Below are 24,939 nucleotides of genomic sequence, written 5' to 3' on the forward strand. Positions count from 1 at the left end.
GTCAGTGCAACTAAGTAGAATTCTCAATTCATTCCACCACTACAATTTCAATAGTAAATATAAAAAACCAACAAAATTCACCTCAATGTTTATTCATAATTCAATTGATTTAAAGAAAGAGAAATGCAATACGACAAAAGAATATAATTTGACTACTCTTTATCATATCTTGACAAGGTTAGATTTGGTAAAACATAAATTGCATTGTTATTATGAGACAACAACAGACCAAAAATAGTTCATTTAAAAAATCAGATCAATTACTCTATATATGATTAATAATTAAATCTTCTGGATCAATTACTCCATGTTACAAAATACAAGAAACAATTGATTTAATTAACTTGGCTACATATAGAGATTAAGACTTTGATAAAATTGCACCTCTCTTTTAAATAAACAAGAGGAAGAATCAAATGTAACATATTGCATATGACAATATGATTCTATCCTTTTATTTCTTAATCCACTGATTCTCAGATAAACACACTAATATTAAAACCCTAACCCAAAAAAACTCCCCTAAAATACTTTAAATCAAATAATGGTATAGAAACAGAAATGATTGAAGATCTAACTAATAAGCTAAAAAATTAAATGGTAGTCACTGAAAACATAAACCTTAACAGAGAATAAGCACAAAATTAACATATACTAACATACAAAACAACATGCATTTAGTTAGAATGTATACAAAAGAAAAAGAGGAGGAACCAAAAGTGAAGCAAAAAAACAAAGTATTATCATGGGTATAGAAAAATTTTTTTCACTATTTTTCTTACCTCAAACTTAGTCAACGTAGGTGAAGAGAAGACGGCCGATGCAATGTGAAGTGGTTGAAGAGAAGAGAACCGTGACTTCAACGAATCTGATAAGTCAGACTCGCAACAACGCCATTGAAGAGAAGAGAAAGAAGAATAGTCCTATTATGAGGAAAATATGGTGTAGTGCTTGTTTAATTAAAACGTTTGCCATCTCAAAACATGATACGGCATTGTTTTGGGCTCTTTAAGCGCCAAACTAAAACGACGTTGTTTTAGTGGAGTCCAGCGTAGTATTCTATTGTACACGTCATCTCTCCAATAATGACTCTGTGATAAAAATTTAAAAAATTTAGAGACTAAATAAAAACAATTAAAACTTTAAATACTAAATTAAGATTCGATTATAACTTCTGAAACCAAATCGAATATTTTCTCTAAAAGATCTAACTATTTTTTTTCAATAACTAATTAATCCAAAATTAAAATCATTAAGGAACTAATTTTCACGAGGTTGTGCTCAATGACAATCCCAACCTCAACCTCAGGCAGCGTTTGGTTCATGTCCATGTCCACTAGAGACATGGATACGGTGGAATGTGTACACTGTTTGTTTGTTGAGACACAAAATTTTGATGGACACAGTTACACACAGATGTATATGAAATACATGTATTTTGTGTATCTCCTTCAAGCTGTGACATTGAGACATAACCCATGAGACACAAATTTTTTCAATTTTATCCCTAGTTATTTTTTAAATTCCAATTTTATCCTTTACCCTATCTTCATAACTCTCCCTCTTCTTCTCCAATTCATTCCACCTTCCAACCTCTATTCTACCCCTGCCTTCTCCTTCCACCATTGTCACCGCGATCACTACCGGCGTCGCCATCGCTTCCTTCCTTTGTCCGCCTCTCTTCCTCTCTTCTTCTGCTGCCACCCTCATCTCCCTCTCAGCGTTGTTGCCATCACCATCGTTGTGCTGCCTCCCTGTCGCCTTCCGTCATCCCCATCGTCGTACCGCCTCCAGATCTGCCTTGGTTCGCCTCTCTTCTTCGTCGCTTGTGTCGATGCCTCTATTGCCTTGCCTTGCCTCTAGATCTACCTTCACCTACCTCCATTGCCTTTGTTGGTTCGTGTCGGTGCTGACGCCTCCGTTGCCTCTTCCTGTATATAGATCTGTCTTCACCGCCTCCATATCTGTTTTTTAAATTGTACTTGTTTTTTGTATTTTTTTCATTATTCTTTTTCATTGGATATATTTTGTTCAAGTTTCTTTTCTTGGATATCTGTTTTAATTTTTTATATATAAAAAAATTATTGATTTGATTATTGGATTAAATATTTTAATGATATTTCATAGTTATTTAGATTGAGGCTGAAAAATTATTTGCAGTGATGGTAGAAAGCAATGTTGGTAGTGATGTTACAGTGATAAAGGTAAATATGATATTTAGTTAAGATCAATGTGTCTTGTACATCATTACCAAACATAGCAAAAAAAATTGTGTATTTTATGCTATGATGCATGGACACTGACACGGACACGGGACACGACACGACACGGGACACGCCGACACGCGGATTTTAAAATTTTACATGACACGGGGACACACATACATATAAAATATAAAGTATTTTTTAGATAAATTGTAATGATATTTTATTGATATTAAAATATAAATTAAAATTTTTAATTATTTTTAATGTCTTATTTTAATTATATCAAGTATTTAAAATATTTTTTGTTTTAATAAATAATAATATATACTATATCTAAATTTATTTTAAGAATATATGTTAAGAATAAGATTGGACACGCTTATACGTCATGGTATTTAGATGTGCCAAAGCATGTCCGGAGAAAAATGTTTTATTTTTTATTAAGACACAGTTGAACACAGCAGACACGCGTGTCGAACGAGTGTCGGTGAGTGTTGTATTCGAAATGTATTCGATACGCGGACATAACAACTCAGCGAAGTGTCCGTGCTTTATAGATTTTGTGTCTGTGTCTTCCCGTGTATTTGTGTCTCAAAGGTAGCGTTTGTTTTGAGGTACTGAGACACAGACTGAGAGACTGAGACTCAGTATTATGTTTGTTGGTTCAGAGACTGGTACTAAAATTTCTGTTTCTGTCTCTAAAATTTCAGTATTTCAGTACTTCCAAAAAATAGGAACACAGTGGACTAAAATTTTTAAAGATAGATACTGAAATTTTAATGACATTTTATACCTAAAATACCCTCATTTTAATTAATTAATTCTAATTTTACTCTTTTTACAAATTAAATTAGAATTTTATTCTTGTTTCAATTTCTATCTCCCATTTTACACCAAACAAAATACTAAAATTTATTTCAATCTCTGTGTCTCTTAGTCTCTATCTCTCATTCTCAGTCTTTTTGTCTGCGTCTCTCCATCATACGCTACCAAAGAGACTATCCAAAACACTGCCTCAAGTCACGCTCTCCCAAGAATCCCAGCTTCACTTAGACACTCACTCTCACTTCTCTACCTCACTCGCCGCACGGTCACTGCCGAACACAACGGCAGCCAACAACGGAGGTCGTCACTCGTCTCTCTCCTCGCCGGCTCCTATGTTTCTCCCCGCGCCGTCAGTGTTTGCTCGCCTCTGCTTCCTCCGCTCGTCTCTGCCTCCTCCGTCTGTCGTCCCGGCCGCCTTGTCTTCGCCGTGCCTCGCCTGTCTCTGCCTCCGCCTCGTGCCTCGTCTGCCTCTGCTCCCCCGTCGTCATCGTGTTGGCAACTCTTCGAAGCTCAGCTCGTGCCGAAGCTCTGCTCTCTCTCGCCGGTGGCTTGCTCTGCAACGGTGTAACACTGCAACGACCCGAAGTTGGAAAATCGTCCCTGACTCTGTTTCTGGCTTTCTGCTTCTGCTGTAGGTGAGATTATTTATTTAGTTATTCTTATTAATTTTTTTATACTTTTTTTTTTGCTGTTTTAATGTATTGATGCTAATTGTATTTGTATGTACAACTGGTTGATTTAATTTGTAATAGGTCTAGATCAATTGCATTTGTAATTTTGTATGTAATATTGATGCTAATAGGTTCTGTGAATCAAGAGATTGGAACTGGAAGAATTTTTCATTGATATTTGATAGTTTTATTAGATAATAGGTGCTGTGCGTGTGGTTCTTTTATTTACTTTTTATTTTTTTATACGTTTTTCTTCCCTCTGTGATTAGGCTTCGGAGGCTTTTGGTGGAAAGCCTGAAAAAGGGTTTAGGGTTTTGTGCTGATGGAATAAGATAGGTGTTTTAGGAGAAAACCCATTAAAAAAAAATTGCCATACATGTAATGCAGTCTTGTGTGTTGTGTGTCATCTAATCATCTCCTCAAACGCCAAACACCACCGTTTTGGCCTTCCTACCTGACTCCAACAAAAGCTCCTCCTCACACACACACACAGAATTGTAGCATTATCCTATTTTTTTCCTTTCCTTTTAGGAAGATATAATTACCATGGAAGCTCAACAAATCCTCTCTAGGTTTTGCCCCAAACCCTCGTCACTCCTGCTACCCTCTCATAAAAAGCTTCATACTTTACCTTGTGTTGGGCCCAAGAACCTTGGGATTCAGAGATTGGGGTGCAGTTACACTGAGGGAAAGAAGAAGAGGGTCTTTTGTGTAAGGAGGACGATAGAAGAAGAAGAAGTGAAGGAGGTGAAAGTTGGGGCCACTATGCCGGTGAGGAGGAAGAAGCTGGCAGTGTTCGTGTCCGGTGGAGGGTCCAATTTCAAGTCCATACATGAGGCTTCGTTGAAGGGTTCACTCCATGGTGATGTTCTTGTTTTGGTCACAAATAAACATGGTATGCTTCGAATCCTTGAACTTTTTCATTGCTTCTTTTATTTTAATTTTTTTATATTTCTGTTATTCTTCAATGATAGTTTTTTTAAATGAGATTACTTGGATTAAGGGTTCGAATGTTTCAGCTTATTTTGGTAAAAATAAATTACTTTTTGTTAACTAAATAAAATTCTTTTTCATATATTTATATGAACTTTTAAAAGAATTAGAGAGTTTAGTACTTTATTAATTTATTTTATATATTACGGATGAATGAGCTGAACTCAATATTTCTATTAGATGCTGCAATCTTAGAATACGTTCACCAATCATTAGAAACTATGTGAATCTATTCATGTACTGATGTACATACTGAGCTTAGTTTAGAGGACAACTACCAAAGATAAATAAGCTGAACTGAACCTGTCTTGCATGATGTGTTATTGTATTTGTGCCATCATTTCCAGGGTGAAATGTTGAAGAAATTTGATAAGGGACGAAATCATTGTCATCTTTTTCCTTCATTTAAAACAAAAAGGAAGCAATTTTTTTCTTTTTTTTTTGTTGATTAGAACATTTGCTCTTCCAAAGTGCACTTTATCTTCAAGTTGGAAGTATGTTAACCTTTTGTGTCTTGGTGTACTGAAAGTTTCTTTTGTTCATTTGTTTTATTCCAGATTGTGGAGGTGCTGAGTATGCAAGAAATAATGGTATCTCAGTTGTTTTGTTCCCTAAAGTAAAGGATGGATCCGATGGGCTATCTCCAAGTGAGCTTGTTGACACACTAAGGTGCGGTGCGGTGCAGTGCAGTGCTTCTTTGTTAAATTTGCTGCAATGGCTTCTTTGGTTTACTCTTCAATGTGTTAATCTGTCTCTTTATTACAATTTTATGAAATACTTTCACATTCCTTACGTGCAAGATCAACCATGTTGTATAAAAATGTCTTTTTCTATAAAAATAGAGGTAAGTATACCAGAATTTCTCAGAAACAACAAAATTTAACTCAAATAGCTCCTTTGGACCTCTTGGACGGAGCCACCAAATCTTCCAAGTGAATATGCACTTGCAGAAAATATGATTATTGCTTTGAATGCTTTCCACCTTCTCAATCTGAAATTGTTCAGTGCAAAAATAATAGCTTTATCAACATAGATAAGAACATCATTTTAGCTAATTTTTCATCCTCATATTTGCATGTGTAGATCTCAAGCATCATTTGCATCTTTTGTGGATATCACTTATCATATGAAGAAACTCGAGTTGTGATTTATGGGAAATTTCTACATGATGTGTCCAAGAACATATGCTATAAATTATAAACTTGTTATTTTGTTATCTTTTATGATTGTTGTGTATCTGTTGTATTGGCTTGTAACCTTGTATCTACAAGTAAAAATCTAGTAGACTGGTTGGTTTTCATGAAACACAAGGCAGTCTGTCACAGGATTTGGAACACTCTCTTCCTAATCAGTACATCGGAAGTGCCTAAGTAACCTAAGTAACAAAGGGCATAGTATACTCCGTGAAATTATTTACCGATATGAATCTATTAAACAATAGAGTGTAAATTCTTTTTCCTCTTTTTTTTTTTTCCGGTTCGTTTCTGGTACTGTAAGTCGTGTCATAAGGCGGATGTGTTACTTTTAGATTGAAAGGCATCTGCATTATTAGTATAGAAGAGATGCCAAAAAAGCTGCAACTTTGCATAAGCAATAATTTTGATATTCCACGTAGATGTGGTTATACTATTGAGTCTTAACGTAGTACTTTTTCTCTTCATCAGGAGTTTCCAAGTTGATTTTATTCTTTTAGCTGGATTCCTCAAACTTATACCTGTTGAATTGATTCGGGCTTATGAAAAGTCCATATTAAACATTCATCCATCACTTCTTCCAGCTTTTGGAGGCAAAGGATACTATGGTCTGAAGGTGCACAAAGCAGTTATTGCTTCGGGTGTAAGGTACACTTCTCGCCAAACTTCTCATGCTGTTTCACTTGAATTGTCACACTTCGTATGGGAGACAGGTGTCTCTGCTTCATTTTTTCTGGGTTGGTTAGATATTCAGGTCCTACAATTCATTTCGTTGACGAACATTATGACACGGGGCGTATCCTTGCTCAACGTGCTGTCCCTGTACTGGCTAATGACACTGCAGAGGAGTTGGCTTCCAGGGTTCTCAAGGAGGTAATAGCATTTTATATGTCTTTAAACAAGTTCAATCCTAAATGAAAGTTCAGCAAATTTATTTGCCACAAGAAGCATGCATGAACCTTTACATTGATGTAATCAAAAGCCTAGCGATTCGTTGTTGTCTTATGTTTTCATTTTTGAACTTAGGAACACCGGTTATATGTGGAGGTGGTCAAAGCTTTGTGCGAAGAGCGTATAGTTTGGAGGGAAGACGGTGTCCCTCTCATTCGAAGCAAAGATAACCCCAATGAGTTCTGCTAATTATGGTGTAAATTTAATTTGCCTTTCAATTACACTTTCGTTTCATAACATTAGGGATAAATGACATTGATCTCCCATGAGGTTAAGTGATATTACGTATGACACTTCTTAATATCGTAGCTATCAAGGGTGTCTGTGTATTGAGAGCCATATAATCTAAATCTTAAGGAGACTAGTTTATACTTTTGCCAATAGTGAAGTGCTGTGTGTAATATCACTTAATCTCAATTCTCAAGGGTGGTTGATATCATTTACCTTAATATTAAGAGTAAGGATTGAATAACATTGAGTGTAACCTTGAGTAATTAGACTTTTGTTTCTGCTGCAGGGGATTTTGCTAGCTATGGAACTTCACAAATACATAAATAATTAGGTAAATGAAAGAATTAATAAATGAGCAATTAGGGGGGCGATCCTTCAAGGGGTCCACAAACCCTTGAAGAATAATCTAATAATCTAATTAGGAAGCCACAAACATTTCTTTTATTGTATATATAAACTTGTTATAATTTTTCTTTCCCAATAGATGATGAGGGCTGATGACTTCATAATTTTGGACCCCTTTTACCCCATACAAACTAGAAACATGGCATCTCATTATTGTTATTTTTTTGGGTGAGCTCTATGACATCCAAATTCAGTTATATATATTTGTATCACATTCGTAGTTTATTCATCATTTGATTAAGTCTCTCTCTATCTCTGACTCTCCTCCCCGTCGGGGCCAATTTTTTGGGGCATATTTATCCTTGAGTTTTGATTCACTTGTGTGGGTCAACAAGGATGTGTTTGGTCGTCAGAACAAGACAAGATATGACATTGAAAATAAAATATAAATGATAGGCATGAAAATTAGCGTTTTTGTATTTTGTTTGATGATAAATTAAGTATAAGTTGAGAAAGTTGGCCTTTTTATTTTTTATTTAAATAAAAATTTTATTATTTTCCCATGTTTTGCTGGATTCATACAAGATTTCTTTTTTAAACAAAAAAAAAAAAATTTGACATGTATCAATTTGTAAAGAAATCAAAAGGTTTTCAAATGTGGGCATTATCTCTATGTTCCATTATTTCATAAGCAAGGTAGCGAAATACCCAAAAATAAAAATACCTATCTCCTCTTTATAGCAAAATGTCAACAATTAAATCATATTTTGTATCATAAGCTGTGAAATAATAGTATTTTGAGTTAAATTTTAAAGTGGTCCCTGAAGTTACATTTTAGACTCAAAGTAATCCATAAAGTTAATAATTATCTATTTTTGTCCCTGAAGTTGTACTATGGGACGCAGAGTCGTTCTTCAGGCACATTCCGTCCATCTGGCACCATCGGAAAGCTGATGCCATCGGAAAGCTGATCTGAACTCTAACAGTCAGTTGGTGTGGATTAGTAATCTTTTTTCGTGCAATTTGGTATTTAAATCAAAATTAAAAACCTTATTCCCCAAATTTAAGAATCCCTCTCTACAGTATCCCTCTCTTCTCTTCTCTTCTCTTTCTACGCTAGGAGGTTGTTCAATAAGATTCCGGACGAGGTGAAAAACACGTGACATGGATTGTGATTTGATGGGTATGCTAGGAATGGGGATATGGAAGCTGCCAGGGAGATCTTTGAACAGATGCCAATGAGGAACTGCTTTGTGTGGTCATCTATGATTTGTGGTTATTGCAAGAAGGGCAATGTCGAGGAGGCTAAGGTGATTTTCTAGGCGTTCCAAAACGCAAGGTGGAGATTTGGAATCCAATGATTGCTAGGCATGTCCAGAATGGATTTGGTGAAAAAGCACTGCAGTGTTTTGAGGAAATGAAGGGTGAAGGATTTTGGCAGATTGAAGGAATCAAATATAAAGCCTGATTCAATAACCTGTCTCATTGTGCTCTCTGCTTGTGCTCATGGTGGTTTGATAAATGAGGCTTTGGAAATAACAACTAAAATGGAAAGATATGGAATTGAAATAGGAATCAGATATTATGGATGCATGGTTGATCTATTGGGAAGAGCAGGGAGGTTAAAGAAGGTAAAGAGAATGCCAATGAAATCGAATGAAGCTGTTTTTGGGGCACTGGTTGGTGCATGCCAGATTCATTCAGACGTGCAAATTGCAGAACAAGTAATGAAGTTAATTGGTGCAAGCACTGTTTCAAGTTCTGATTCTCTCAATGTACTTCTGTTCAATACCTATGCAGCTTCTGAAAAATGGGAGAAATGTGAACAGATGAGGAGGATTAGAGTACATACCTGATTTTGATAGAATCACATTGGTCTATCATTTTTCTTTCTTTTTTATCCATTGCGCTTTTTCTTCGGATAAGAATTTCATTTCCAACGTTTGTGAAATATTCAATGTTCAATCTCGTTAGCCATAGTGATGTTTTACATTATACTTTTTAATCTAAAACATCAAGCTATGTAAACTTCCAAAATGATTGAGTCTAAATATTGTTTGTCAGACCAGACCTAGCCGAATAAAGAAATTAAACTTTTAAAATAGCTTGAGTTTAAAGTTATTTAATGTTAAACCAACCAGACTATAGGCCAGTCACTTGATACGCTGTTGGCCTTTTTCCACTCTTAGCTATTAATTTTATTTATTCTAATAAAAAAAATATATTTAACCAATAGTGTAAATGCAATTAGTCATAGGTAATAGTAATACACAAGGATAATGACTAAGGAGAGAATTTTAGAGGATCATGACAATTAAGGGTGTGTTTGGATTTGTATTAGAAAAGAGAAAAGCGTGTTTGAGTTTTTTGAACGTTTTATTTTTATATTTGGCAACTTTTTTGTGTGTAATTGGATTACAGTTTGTAAACAGAAGTTTACATAAAATTGATTTTGCAAACTTGATTTTGATGAAAAGTAAATTTATGTTAACGTGATCTATATTTGGCAATTTTTATATCAAAATGAATTATAGTAAAATAGATGTTATTTGAATTATATTATTCAAAATCACATTTAGATAAAAAATTACTAGAAGAGACATCAATTTAAATAATTTTTTATATTATCCTATCATTTTACTTTAGATATTTGAATAAATCTTATTAATTTATTTTATAATAAAATTAATATTTACTTACTAAAGAACACTAAAAAAATAATAACAGAACACAAAAAAATAATATAAAAATATTTTTCATATAAATAAAAAAATATAATAAAAAACATAAAAATCAAAATATGAAAGAGAGTACAAAAAATAATAAAAAAATTAAAATATTTATCTTGGCAGTGATTGAAACAAATCTGAAAGATTTTGATAAAAAAAAAATTGGAACGAAGAACATACACAAAGAACTAATGTGAAAGTTATATGATTACTTGCATCCTTTTTATAGAAGAAAATGAAGGGTAGGGTTGGTAGAAAAAGAATAAATTTTTCACCTAATTTAATCAGCCTTCCCCAACGTGAACGTAAAAGCTAGAATTTTTAGCTTCACGTGAATGTATGTTCAGAGGTAAAAGCACTTCTGGATTCAGAGTTCCAAAAAATTGTCAAACATAAAAATTAGACGTTCAAGACACTCAAACGGCTTCTCTCTGAACCCAGAAGTGATTTTATAACACCCTACCACACAGAGCTTTACACCGAGGATGTAAAACAGAGGTGGTGAGGCGTTACGACTTCTAAAAATAAAGTATATACGTATAATAATTGGAAGAATATAATATACGAGGAGCCTTGAAAAAAGGGTAAAGCAAAAATTGCAAAATTAAAAGCGCAACATTCAAGATTAAGGATTACTTTTGTATGAAAAAAGCTAGGGTTCATAAACATATATATATATACAGAAAGTAAGAACAGAGGGTCAAGAGTACAAAATAATAAGCTCCTAACTCAGCCTGCGAAGATAAGGCTGGCCGGAGAATATTTACACACATATATACATAACCCACAATCCAAAATGTATACATAAAGTCCTAGTTCTCCATACGCCTCTAAGAGGTATAAAAGTAAAATAAGTATATATATAGGTCAAGAGTACAAAATAATAAGCTCCTAACTCAGCCTGCGAAGATAAGGCTGGCCGGAGAATATTTACATACATATATACATAACCCACAATCCAAAATGTATACATAAAGTCCTAGTTCTCCATACGCCTCTAAGAGGTATAAAAGTAAAATAAGTATATATATAGGTCAAGAGTACAAAATAATAAGCTCCTAACTCAGCCTGCGAAGATAAGGCTGGCCGGAGAATATTTACATACATATATACATAACCCACAACCCAAAATATATACATGAAGTCCTAGTTCTCCATACGCCTCTGAGAGGTACAAAAGTAAAATAAGTATATATATATATATATAAGGAGAGTCTATACAGATATAACAAAAGCTCAAAAGTAAAGTCCCAAAATATCCACTTCGCCGCAGAACTCCAGACGTCTAGCGAGGTGCCTCTCGACCTGCATTTGAAAAAAAAATAATATCATATGGGATGAGAACCGGGAGTCCTTAGCATGGTAAAGGTGCGACGTACATAAGATATAATGTCCTGGAAATGCCAGAGGTAATCCTAGAATACCGACACTCAGATTATAAAACTTAAAGGACTAAAACAGAAACCATAAACGGGTGGTTATCTAAGGTTCTAACTTAACTCAAACCGTACTATAACCCTCAAACCCTCCGCCTTTCCTCCAATCTTCCAACTCCGGTGCACAGACAAGCAAAATAGACAAATCAAGTACATACAGAAAGCATAGATAACAAGTAGGCAATTAGCAATTAACATGAATAAAAAATTAAGCAAGCCAAGACAATGCACACTCAAACAAAGCATACAAATGCACATGATGCATGCCTTTTCTACTGGCCGTGAGCTCACGCGTCGGTTAACTGCTAGAACCCGACACACCCGGTAGCTAACCCGGATACCGTCTCTCGACTGCGCATCTCTAAGAGGCATAAAATTAGGGGGTTAGTGCCCTACCACCTTCTCCTGGAGGCATACACCAGGGGAAAAAATTGGGGGATTAGTGCCCTACTACCTTCTCCTAGTGAGGCCATGCCATACTGGTCGAGCGATTAGTGTCCTACCACCTTGTAGACAGAGAGAGAAAGAATGTGAGGGAATACGTCGAGGGATTAGTGCCCTACCACCTCCCTCACATCCCATAAAACACAATCACTATAAATGCGGGAGAATGAATCGAGGGATTAGCACCCTACCGCCTTCCCCACATCTCACAAAACACAATCACAAGGGGTACGGGAGAAAAAGATAGAGGGATTAGCGCCCTACCGCCTTCTCCGCATCCAACACATCAATATCATCATCATGTTCATTCATTCTCAAGTTCGACGTTATTACCTCTTTACATTATTCATAATCATTGTATAATCATTCAGTATAGCCAAGGCATTATATATACTTCCGTTCTCTGCAGTTTTCATATTTAAATCATCATTTTTCAACCTTACTTTATCTCCAAGTTACCACCCCTTCCTAGCTTCTTCTCATTAGTCATTACTAGGCATAATATTAAGATTTAGGGCTAAGAGAATGAAAATAGAGGTTTACAGGTTTGGAATTAGACTATAAAACACAAAATCCATATTTGCTAAAATTGGGGCCATGCGTACGCGTGGGAGTGCAATTTAGCCCATTTTGTGTACGCATAGCCTTGTTCGTGTATGCATGTACGCTGGACATAAACGACGCTTTGCGAATGAGGGGTATGCGTACGCATACACTGCAGTTTGATCAGAAATGGCTAAGTCTGCAGAATTTCTGTACATACCGAACTTCTGGCGCGCATAACTTCGTCGTTTTAAAACATTTTTCATCCGTTCTTCGAACGGCGTAAACTTCACGGACCCAATTTTTATATGAAATAAGTTTAAAACAATTGGGGGGTCTGGAATCCGAGTTATGGCTCACCAAAGTTTGGCTAAAAATAAGATTTTTCACAATTATTTATAAACCTCTATTTTCACCAAAACAAACTCAATTCCAACATTCCACTTACACAAATAGCACCACAACATACCGTTTTCAGCCCCAAACTCTCCATATTCTATCATAATCAAATCACACTAATGCAATCATTTATATTCATTTATCTATGTCCATTATTCTCATTTATCACCATAAAAATCATCATTCATCAATACTATCATCACATCAACTACATTTACGCCATAAAACCAATAAATTTGTTATGCCTCATCAAATCACACACATTCATGGTCAACTAACTATCAATCAAGTTCATCAACACTCCATCACCTATACATATTCATTATTATTAGTAAACCATCATTTAGCATTCAATTTCCATTGTCAACACAAATCACCAAGCCAATACTCAATATTTTTCAAAAATTATCAATTATCATCAAGGGTACTAAGTACTTGACATCCTCATGCATTCCACCTAACCTATGGTCATCTAACCTAAGTTTTCACAAGACATTATATATTAAATACGAGAAACCAAAACCATACTTTGGCCGATTTCCCGATAAAATTGGAACACCTCAAGCATTTTCCGCACCCCAAGCTATCAGCCTCAGCTTTCAAAATTGATCTCAAGCTTCAATTTCCTTAAATAAGTTCCAATTTCACAAGTTTGACCTCTAATTAATTTTTCACCAACAATATTCAATCTAATCCACATATCACTATAATTAATCTCTAAACTCAAAATCTCAAGAATTCACAAGAGGGTTAGGATTCTTACCTTGTCCATAGCTCAAGTGAGTCAAACCCAACAAAACTCACAAGCTAATTTGAGCCTAAACATCAAAATTATACAAAATTTAACATACTTTCACATTGAATTTCGAAATTGGGAAGGAGAAAACTGAAATTGAGAAATGGTTTCCATACCTAATCAATGATTGGAATTTTTAGAGCTCGTCGCGCTGATCGCGTGGCCGCAAACGGTGCGACGATCAGAGCTCCGAATCGAAAGTTATTTGGATTTGAATTTAATCAAGGGTTTATGTTTCTTTGGGAATGTTTTTCCACATAAAACTATAAAATTAATATTTCTAATTTTTTTATTAAAAATTAATTTATTGATTAATTTTTCGCTAAATTTACGGAGTTTACATCCTACCCACCTAATTAAGAATTTTGCCCTCCAAATTCATATTTAATTACCTAAAAAGAGGTGTGGGTAGTGGTGTCATTTTGGATTCAATACATTTCGGTCTTAGTCACTTGGTCTTAAATGCTCACCGTTCCTAATCTTGTTGAGATAACTTCCAAGAAAATGCAACTTCCCTTTTACAACCGTCTAGGTCTTCACTTCTCTCTTCTACATAATTCTTTGGTTAGCATCGCACAGTTATAATCTTAGTTCGAATTTACTAATCTTTTTCCCATTATTTCAGTTATCACTTGGGACCTAGGGTGCTAAATCTTCTGGGGTTAGATAGATACCAGAGTGACTAACGTACCGCACCACCTTATAATTTTTCAAATGTATAATCTCATCATTTTGTTCGATGATTAGTTTTTCTCTGATAGGTGAAAGGTAGTGGACTTGTCATTCGATTTATGACTATATAACAGTATTAAATTCTTCAATCCCTGCTCAAACTCTTCCTACCGGGGCGTCATCCCAACATCATGATGTTGCATCCGCTCTCTTCCTATGTCCTCAGGTAAGGTGTTATAGTATTTCTGACTGGTTCACTAGGTTCAGGCATGATAAATTTTGGCACAGAGGTCGCTCTCTCTCTCTCTCTCAAGGTTCGAAACTCCTTATATTTAGGCATCCGTATAAATGGTGCGTCCTAACGCATCGATTTAACCTCAGACAATATGGTCGGCAAAATTAAGGCTCTAAATCTCTTCTCGTTGTGGTCTACTACACATTCCATCTTCCGTATTTAAAATTTTTGCTCTTCATGGGTTATCACCTTGATATTTATACTTAGGAACTATACTAGATGTTTATCAAGCTTGAGGTAACTTTTGAAAGACATCAATCTGAGAGACGTTCACACCGCACAAACGGTGTTCACACGGAATGAAAAAGGACATTTTGTATGGTGACCGTACTAAGTCTCAAAACGAATGACAACATGCACAAGGAGAATAATCAAGGTGCATAGTAGGAAAGGAATTCAACTTGAACTCGTGATAGAGAGAACAAGGAATATCGAGTCAAGTAAGCCTCAACTGACTCTTGGAGAATACAGATTGCGAAGGTGAGCAACTCCACTCACAACGAATTTCTCAAGTTCAGAATTTACGCAAGTATGCCTAGACAACGTTCATGCAAGTAAGGAGTAAAATTTGAAAGATGGTCAATTCATTACGAATGTTGCAAAACTTATCGAGTAATCGCAGACTGTTTTGTATGACCAAATGACGAGAGCTGATAGAGTTGAGAATTATGGGAGATAGCGAGCAGGCTTATGATGAGATTGGTTCTAGTTTGTTTGATGATATTGTAAGGGTTGAATTCGTGATTGATTGTGATGAAAGTTGACTGTATGTGAGTTGAGGACAAGTACACGGCTGTATTTTTCAAGTTACAATGTGTAGTTAAGGCATATAGGAGTTGAGTAATTTAAAAGAATAATCCACTCTAAATGCTTATTGGATTTTATAAGTAGATGAAAATGTGAACTAAGGATTAGAATTGGGAGTGATACTGAATAGCCAACTATGATATTGAAATAGGTTTGAGTAGCGATTATGGAAATGTTTGGACAACTAACTTGGGTTGTAACCATGGTACATGGATGACTTGTCAAAGGTGACATTGTGATTGGTTGTTATATTGAACTGTAATAAGTTGATTATCGAAAATCTTCTGTCTAATAAATTTTTGAAGATTCAAGAAGGAATCCAAAATAGAAGTTCCAATGTAAGTCATAAAAGAAGGGCTAGGTTGGATTGCGAAGAAGCATCGACGCAATCCCTCAGTATGAGTCTTTCTGTTGTTATCTTCCTCTTCCACTGACATCACCGGTGTCTCACACTGTGAATGCTTAATTGAACGAACTTCATTTCTACTACTCACTTCATCTAGCTCTCTAAGTTCAGTTGACTTTAACAGTGTTATCGCACATAAAGTAATCAAGAATGATTCGGTCGTCGGCTCCAATCTTTATCGCTACTTTCTCTCGCCACTTAAACATTTGGCAGCTAAAAGTTAAATCCGTGTCATGCCCCTTCTCGCAGTTTTTGTTCTTAGGTTTAACACTTAAAATCCTAGTTCAACTTAACTACGGGTAAATGCAATGTCTCATTTTTTATAACATAATTAAAATTCAGATATCAGTTCCAACTTACCTCCTCCTTGTCATGGTCGACCGGCATCTTGACCCTTCTTGCATGGACAAACTATAGCTTTGTGCCCTGATATGCCGCACTTGAAGCACCTCAACTCATCGGAATGTGTCCTTATCTGTTTTTCCCTTCCATTTCCGTTATGATTGTCGTTCCGCCCGTAATTGTTTTGGCCTTGCGGACGTGGAGGGAAGTAACCATTTCTCTTAAAATTTTGACTTCTCGGCTTAAGATTCTTTCCTTGGTTCCTCTGAAAAGGAATCCCTTAGTTTTCCTTCTCCACTACTGCCCTCCTCACACACTCCTCAGCCACCCGGCTCTTATTCACAAGCTCAGAAAATACTCTAATCTCCATCAACGGAGTTCAGAATCTCGCTCCGAATTCCTCCCTCATACTTTATGTACTTCCATTAAGAAAAATCCTCTGGAGCACCTTGGCAAATGCGAGAAAACCGGCATAGTTCTTCAAACTTGTTAGTGTACTCAGTAACAGTCATCTGGCCTTGTTTTAATTACAGCAACTCAAGCTCCTTGGCATTTCTAACTGAACTGGAAAAGTACATCCTATAAAACTCTGTCCGGAACACCTCCCAAGGTATTACAACACCATCAGGCTACAGAATACGTCGTGTTCCCTGCCACTAGTATTGGGCCTCACGTTGTAACTGATAGGTCCCGAACTCGACCCATTGTTCCTTAGGAACCTGCTAAGCCTGCAGAGCCCGCTCCGTCACTTGAAGCCAGTTATCCACTTTAGTAGGGTTTGTGGTCCCCCTGAAGGTCGGAGGATGCACCTTTAGAAAAGAGACAAGCGTCATTGGCCCCTCATCACCATTGTTCCCATTGCTCCCATTGTTCATCTGATTTCCTAATGCCTTGGCTGTCGCCTGTAAAGCCGTAGCCATGTTTCCTAGGGTAGCCTTAAAGTCTACAGGGTTGTTCCCTATTGGTTCAAAGTTTGCATTGCCTAATCTACCCCTGCCTCGCCCGTGACCACGTCCGCGAGTCAACATCTGGTTCCTGTTCACACCAAACAAGTGATATCAAGTTTATCAGTCTCAATATTGCAAGTTTTGTACTTCCAAATCCTAAATGCATCCTCAAGGACATTCATGCCATATTTATCAATTAGATAACCTAATTTAGCATGTATAAACACTCAGAGTATGCCCAGAAGCATAGTCATTTCGTCCCTCACGCACTATAGGAACGAACTGCTTTGATACCATAATGTAACACCCTACCACACAGAGCTTTACACCTAGGATGTAAAACAGAGGTGGCGAGGTGCTACGACTTCTAAAAATAAAGTATATACGTATAATAATTGGAAGAATATAATATACGAGGAGCCTTGAAAAAAGGGTAAAGCAAAAATCGCAAAATTAAAAGCGCAACATTCAAGATTAAGGATTACTTGTGTACGAAGAAAGCTAGGGTTCTTAAACATGTATATACAGAAAGTAAGAACAGAGGATCAAGAGTACAAAATAACAAGCTCCTAACTCAGCCTGCGAAGATAAGGCTGGCCGGAGAATATTTACATACATATATACATAACCCACAACCCAAAATATATACATGAAGTCCTAGTTCTCCATACGCCTCTGAGAGGTACAAAAGTAAAATAAGTATATATATATATATATAAGGAGAGTCTATACAGATATAACAAAGCTCAAAAGTAAAGTCCCAAAGTATCCACTTCGCCGCAGAACTCCAGACGCCTAGTGAGGTGCCTCTTGACCTGCATTTAAAAAATACCAATATCGTATGGGATGAGAACCGGGGGTTCTCAGTATGGTAAAGGTGCCACGTACATAAGATATAAGGTCCTGGGAATGCCAGAGGCAATCTTAGACCATCGACACTCAGATTATAAAACTTAAAGGACTAAAACAGAAACCATAAACGGGTGGTTATCTAAGGTTCTAACTTAACTCAAACCGTACTATAACCCTCAAACCCTCTGCCTTTCCTCCAATCCTCTAACTCCGGTGCACAGACAAGTCAAGCACATACAGAAAGCATAAATAACAAGTAGGTAATTAGCAATTAACATGAATAAACAATTAAGCAAGCCAAGACAATGCACACTCAAACAAAACATACAAATGCACATGATGCATGCCTTTCCTACTGGCCGTGAGCTCACACGTCGGTTAACTGCTAGAACCCAACATATTCGGTAGCTAATCCGGATACCATCTCTCTACTGTGCATCTCCAGGAGGCATAAAATCATGGGATTAGTGCCCTACCACATTCTCCTTGAGGCATACACTAGGGGGAATAAATCGGGGGATTAGTGCCCTACCACCTTCCCCTAGTGAGGTTGTGCCATACTGGTCGAGGAATTAGTGCCCTACTACCTTGCAGACAGAGAGAGAAAGAATGTGAGGGAATACGTCGGGCGATTAGTGCCCTACCACCTTCCTCACATCCCATAAAACACAATCACTATAAATGCGGGGGAATGAATCGAGGGATTAGCGCCCTACCACCTTTCCCACATCTCACAAAACACAATGACAAGGAATGCGAGGGAAAAAGATCGAAGGATTAGCGCCCTACCACTTTCGCCATATCCAACACATCAATATCATCATCATGTTCATTCATTCTCAAGTTCAACGTTATTACCTCTTTACATTATTCATAATCATTGCATAATCATTCAGTATAGCCAAGGCATTGCATATACTTCTGTTCTCTGCATTTTTCATATTTAAATCATCATTTTTCAACCTTACTTCAGCCCCAAGTTATCACCCCTTCCTAGCATCTTCTCATTACTAGCCATAATATTAAGAGTTAGGGAAAAGAGAATAAAAATAGAGGTTTAGAGGTTTGGAATTAGACTTTAAAACACAAAATCCATATTTGCTGAAATTGGGGCCACGTGTACGCGTGTGAGTGCAATTTAGCCCATTTCGTGTACGCGTAGCCTTGTCTGCATACGCATGTACACTGGATAGAAATGACCCTTCGCGAATGAGGGGTATGCGTATGCATATACTGCAGTTTGATCAGAAATGGCTAAGTCTGCAGAATTTCAGCCTTACATACGGAACTTCTGACATGCATAACTTGCTCGTTTTAAAATATTTTTCATCCGTTCTTCGAACGGCGTAAACTTCACGGACCAAATTTTTATATGAAATTAGTTTAAAATAATTTGGGGGTCCAGAAGCTGAGTTATGCCTTGCCAAATTTTGCCCAGAAATTAGATTTTTCATAATTGTTCATAAACTTCTATTTTCACCAAAATAAACTCAATTCCAACATTCCACCTACACAAATAGCACCACAACATACCACTCAGCCCCAAACTCTCCATCTATGTCCATTATTCTCATTTATGACCATAAAAATCATCATTCATCAATACTATCACCACATCAACTACATTTATGCCACTAAACCAATAAATTTGTCATGCCTCATCAAATCACACACATTCATGGTCAACTAACTATCAATCAAGTTCATCAACACTCCATCACCTATACATATTCATTATTATTAGTAAACCATCATTTAGCATTCAATTTCCATTGCCAACACAAATCACCAAGCCAATACTCAACATTTTTCAAAAATTATCAATTATCATCAAGGGTACTAAGCACTTGACATCCTCATGCATTTACACCTAACCTATGGTCACCTAGCCTAAGTTTTTATAAGACATTATATATTAAATACGAGAAAACAAAATCATACCTTGGTCGATTTTTCGATAAACTCGGAACACCTCAAACATTTTTCGCACCCCAAGCTATCAGCCTCAGCTTTCAAAATTGATCTCAAGCTTCAATTTCCTCAAATAAGTTCCAATTTCACAAGTTTGACCTCCAATTTATTTTTCACCAACAATATTCAGTCTAGTCCACATATATCACTATAATCAATTCCTAAACTCAAAATCTCAAGAATTCAAAAGAGGGTTAGGGTTCTTACCTTACCTATAGCTCAAGTGAGTGAAACCCAATAAAATCCACAAGCTAATTCGAACCTAAACACTAAAATCATACAAAATTCAACATACTTTCACCTTGAATTTCAAAATTGGGAAGGAGAAAACTGAAACTGAGAAATGATTTCCATACCTAATCAATGATTGGAATTTGTAGAGCTCGTCGCGCTGGTCGCGTGGCCGTAAACGGTGCGACGATCAGAGCTCCGGATTGAAAGTTATTTGGATTTGAATCTAATCAAGGGTTTGTGTTTTGGAAGAGTGTTCTTCCCCCTTTTAGTACACTTTTTCATATTTTGATTTTTATGTTTTTTATTGTATTTTTTTATTTATGTGATAAATATATTTTATATTAATCTCTTGGATATTTTATTAATTTTTATGATATTTTATTATTTTTTATTTATATAAATTCTTTTTTTCTATCCTTTGCTGTACTGTATTTATGTTGTGTATAAAATTTTTTATTTTTTTATTTGATTTTATTTCTATAAATTTATTTATTTTTTATTGTAATTTCTTTTTCATAATTTTATTAGAAGACATTCTGAAACTGATATTGAATTTAATCAATATGAACATGCAAACATTCTTGATGGAGAAGATAATAGTTATGTTGGTAAAAGTTTTGATCAAATTTTAACTGTTAGATCTTCTGCAGAAATAGACTGTGTTCGAGACTCGATTAGGGATCAAATTATCAATCACATGCAGTAAAAATAATAGTATTTTTATGTACTAATTTTGTATAAGATATTTTTTATGTATTTTATTAGTATTTTATCTTTTAATTTAATATTTATTAGTGTTTTTATGTATTAAAATTTATTTTGTCAACTTTTATAGATAATTTTTTATCTAAAAGTAATTTTGAATAGTATAATCCAAACAACATTTATTTTACTATAATATATTTTGATATAAAGATTGCCAAACATAAATCACGCTAACACAAACTTATTTTTTATCCAAATTAAGTTTACAAAATTCAATTTGTAAACTGTAATTCAAACACACACCAAATTTTACAAATTCTAAAAATGGGTTCAATTCTCAAGTTTTGGTGATACCAAGGGCTCTTTATGTTTAGTTAACATACACATTTGTTTTTGTTTCCTTTCCCATATAAAATTGAATTATTTGCATCAAGCTGTTTATATTTTATATTACACTTTTTAGGTGCAACTCTCTTTCAAATACTACGAGATAATGTATATATATATATTAAATTATTTTGCCCTGTTGTAATTTTTTATAGAATTATGCTAATTATTAATTTACCAAACAACGTGTAGTCCAAATTGACACTTCTCTTCTCGTTGTAATAAAGAGGACATAATTTGAGGGGTTACATTCATATATTCAACCACTTGAAAAAATATTAAAACTATCACTATTTGTCATGATATCACTCATCTTAAAATTTAAGTTGGTCGAAAAAAATAGCATAAATAATTATATCTCTAATAATTCATCTTAAGTAAGAGTTTGTTTTGAATTTGTTTTATTTTTGCATAAACCTTTTTTTCTCTTTTTATTTATCTTATGCTATATTGGTACTTTTTTTATTTTTAGAGTTTACCAAATATCGAACTCTAGACCTTTATCATATATCATGATACCACTTATTTCCAAAATTTAAACTGATAAAAAAAGACAACATAAATAATTATATCTCTAACATTATTCATTCATTTAGCTTAATACAATTTCCATCATTTTATAATATTTGATAATAATTAAAAATCATGTGAATAAATTAAATTAATCTCATATAAAAAGACTTGTGTCTAAAATACTACAAACAATTTTATGTGCATTACATGCGTCATTTTTATAAATCATTAGATTTTATTAAAAAATGAGAAAATGAAACAAAAACTTGTATTGATGGNATGGTTAATGGTTGTGATTGGGGTATGTAGCTGGTTGTTGTTTTTCAATGCAAGTAAACAAGTTTGATGTTGATAAAAAAAAGATCTTAATAGACACTATAAAACCTTAACAGAATACTGTAAAATCCTACATGGCACTACTCATTATTTTACATAAATAGTGAATTAAATTATTTGATTTCATTTTAGATGAACTCCATCTTAGTTAACTATGATACTATATGTACAAGCGTTTTTTTAACTAACTCCAACCAAGTAGACATAAGACATAAGTTTAGCGAAATAAAAAATGCATGCATGAGTCACCGTTTCTTCATTTTTATGTTTCTTCAGCACAGAAATTTTTGTTGGAGAGCACAGAAACTTATTGATATAGAACATAAAATTTTTCACATAGCACAAACTTACACTACAAAAAAGGACAAGAATAGTGACCGATTTTAGCGATTGAAAAAATTGGTTGCTAATAGCGACCGATATAGAATTTTCAGGACAAAAAAAATGTTGGTTGCTAAATTACATTCAGCGACCGATAAATTTTAAATACAACCAAAATAAAATTAGTCGCTAAAATCGGTCGCTATCTTTTAATTTAGCGACCGAATTAGTAACCAAAACAAAAGTAATGTATTTGGGATAGTTGATCACAAATTCGGTCACTATATTTTATTTTAGCGACCGAGTTTGCAATTAATAACAAAAAGAGTGAGCAAAAGTTTGGTCGCTAAATCGGTTACTAAGATACTAGTCACTAAATCGGTTGCTAATTGTTAAGTTAGCAACTGATTTTAGCAACCAATAGATGGTCACTAATAATCACTGAATTAGCAACCGATAAGTTTTATAAAACCAGAATAAATTTGGTCGCTAAAATTGGGCGCTATTTTTTAATTTAGCAACCGAATTAGCAACCAAAACAAAGAAAGGAATATCCTTGGGACTCTTGGTCACAAAATCGGTCGCTATTTTTTAATTTAGCGACCGATTTTGCAACCGATCGATAGGTAAATAGACTAAAACCTAGTTGGTTGCTAATTCGGACGCTAAAGTTGTGGTCACTAAATCGACTACTAATTTTAAATTAGCGACCAATTTTATAAGCTAACTAGTCACAAAAACGGTCGCTAATTTTAAAAAAGATATTATCTGAATTACTCTCACCCTAACTCACCAACACCATTCTCATCTTCTCCAATCAGATACCATTGTCGTCTCCAAGCGCCATTGTCGTCTTCTTTGCCGCCGTCTTCTGCGTCTCACCGCCGTTTCCTGAGGTCCCGTCAGCGTCGTCTTCTGCGGTCTCGGCGCCGTCTCCTGAGGTCTCGTCACCGTCTTCTTCTGCAGTCTCGGTGTCGTCGCTTTCATCGTTGAGATCTCGGCGCCGTCTTTTGTCTTTTGATATCTCAGCGCCGTCTTCGTCGTCTTCAAGCAGGTAATCTCCTAATCGTCGATTCCGATCCATTCTGTTAGGTTTGGTTTTTTTGCCCCTGGTTAGGGGTTTTAGCGATGTGCTTTGTTGAATGAGAAATATTTTAATGCACGTATCTGTTTGATAAATTGCTTCTAGTTTTGAATGAGAAATATTGCACATGACCTGTTTGATAAATTGCTTCTACTTTTGAATATAAAATATTGCACATGATCCATTTGATAAATTGCTCTTGTTTTTGAATGAGAAATATTTCACATGATCTGTTTGATAAATTTCGAATCTCCTTTGAAAGTTAATTATCTCAGTGTTTAAAAAAAAGGATAGGAATTGTTTTAAAATTTGTTTGGCTGATAATTGAAGAGACTACAATGCACTGTATTGCCATTGATTTGTCATTGTAGTGAGGATTTTAAGTTTCCTTTGTAAGAGACTTCATAATCCAAGGGACTAGGATGAATTGCCGTTGATAATTAATTATAGTGAGAACAAAAGGAAAACAATATAATATAATCAGAGAGTTAAGTTGGCAATAAAAATAAACAGAATGAGTGTGGTGCTATGTTTTCTTTAACATCTTTTTTGTTTGTTTCTTTTTGCTCAAGAAGGTTCTTTCCAATCTGTACAAACAAATTTAAGCCAAATGGGGATTGTCTTTCTATGTTGATATGAAGTTATATATTTACCTGAGCCCTGCCTTTTCTACATGCTATATGCAATGGTGTGTTTCCCTTATTGTCAACAAAGTTTATAGTTGATAGATCTCCTTTGATTAACTCCTCCACCACCTTAAGATTCTGTCCCTTCACTGTCATATGAAGTGTCGTCTGCCTCAAAATTTTTAACGTATTTATTTTACATTTTGTAAACTAAAACATTCAAAAAAATTTACTTATTAATTAAACCATTTTTCTATTAAAAAATAGGTTGGAAGCCTTGTCTTTACTTTGCTAGAGGGTACTTGATGTGGGCGGAAATTAACCGATTAAGAAATCAATATAAATATACGTTGCGAGTATAGTTCTTAACTAGCAAAAATCTGCTTATCAATTTAGAAAGGTTGTCACAAAATTAGAATAAAAATACTGGGAGTATGAATCCCATGTCGTCTCCCAACGAGTTGACAAAAGAGTGCTATTTTATTAATTAAGAGTTTTCCGAGAAATTTTGAGAGTTGAAGACAGGAAAATAAAGGATTGTGAATTGAAGCAATATAAATTAAAAGAGATTTATATATTCAGAATAAAAAGCCTTGACCGGGGGTATGATTAATTGGAAGTTCTATCCTTGTTGGATTTTCTCAAGTGTAGTATCAAAAGGTTGTTATTTTCACTTAG

General features: G+C 35.1%; 2 protein-coding genes across 3 annotated transcripts; both read left to right on the top strand.

Annotated features, from left to right (window-relative positions):
* Positions 3,205–7,728, top strand: LOC107604753 (phosphoribosylglycinamide formyltransferase, chloroplastic). Of its 2 annotated transcripts, XM_021104728.1 has the most exons (7): positions 3,205–3,667; positions 3,973–4,598; positions 5,254–5,365; positions 6,361–6,537; positions 6,636–6,762; positions 6,916–7,036; positions 7,358–7,728. In XM_021104728.1, exons 2-6 carry the CDS (start codon positions 4,250–4,252, stop codon positions 7,027–7,029), a joined length of 879 nt encoding a protein of 292 aa, XP_020960387.1. In that variant the 5' UTR covers positions 3,205–3,667; positions 3,973–4,249; the 3' UTR covers positions 7,030–7,036; positions 7,358–7,728. The 2 variants fall into 2 exon arrangements, with proteins under 2 accessions (XP_020960387.1, XP_020960386.1); XM_021104727.1 differs by lacking the exon at positions 7,358–7,728 and having other exon boundaries at positions 6,916–7,324.
* LOC107647178 (pentatricopeptide repeat-containing protein At4g14820-like) lies at positions 8,619–9,272 on the top strand. Its single transcript, XM_016351295.1, has 2 exons — positions 8,619–8,726; positions 8,847–9,272. Exons 1-2 carry the CDS (start codon positions 8,619–8,621, stop codon positions 9,270–9,272), a joined length of 534 nt encoding a protein of 177 aa, XP_016206781.1.

Source organism: Arachis ipaensis, chromosome B06 (genome assembly GCF_000816755.2).
Source record: "Arachis ipaensis cultivar K30076 chromosome B06, Araip1.1, whole genome shotgun sequence".
NCBI classification, from domain to species: domain Eukaryota; kingdom Viridiplantae; phylum Streptophyta; class Magnoliopsida; order Fabales; family Fabaceae; genus Arachis; species Arachis ipaensis.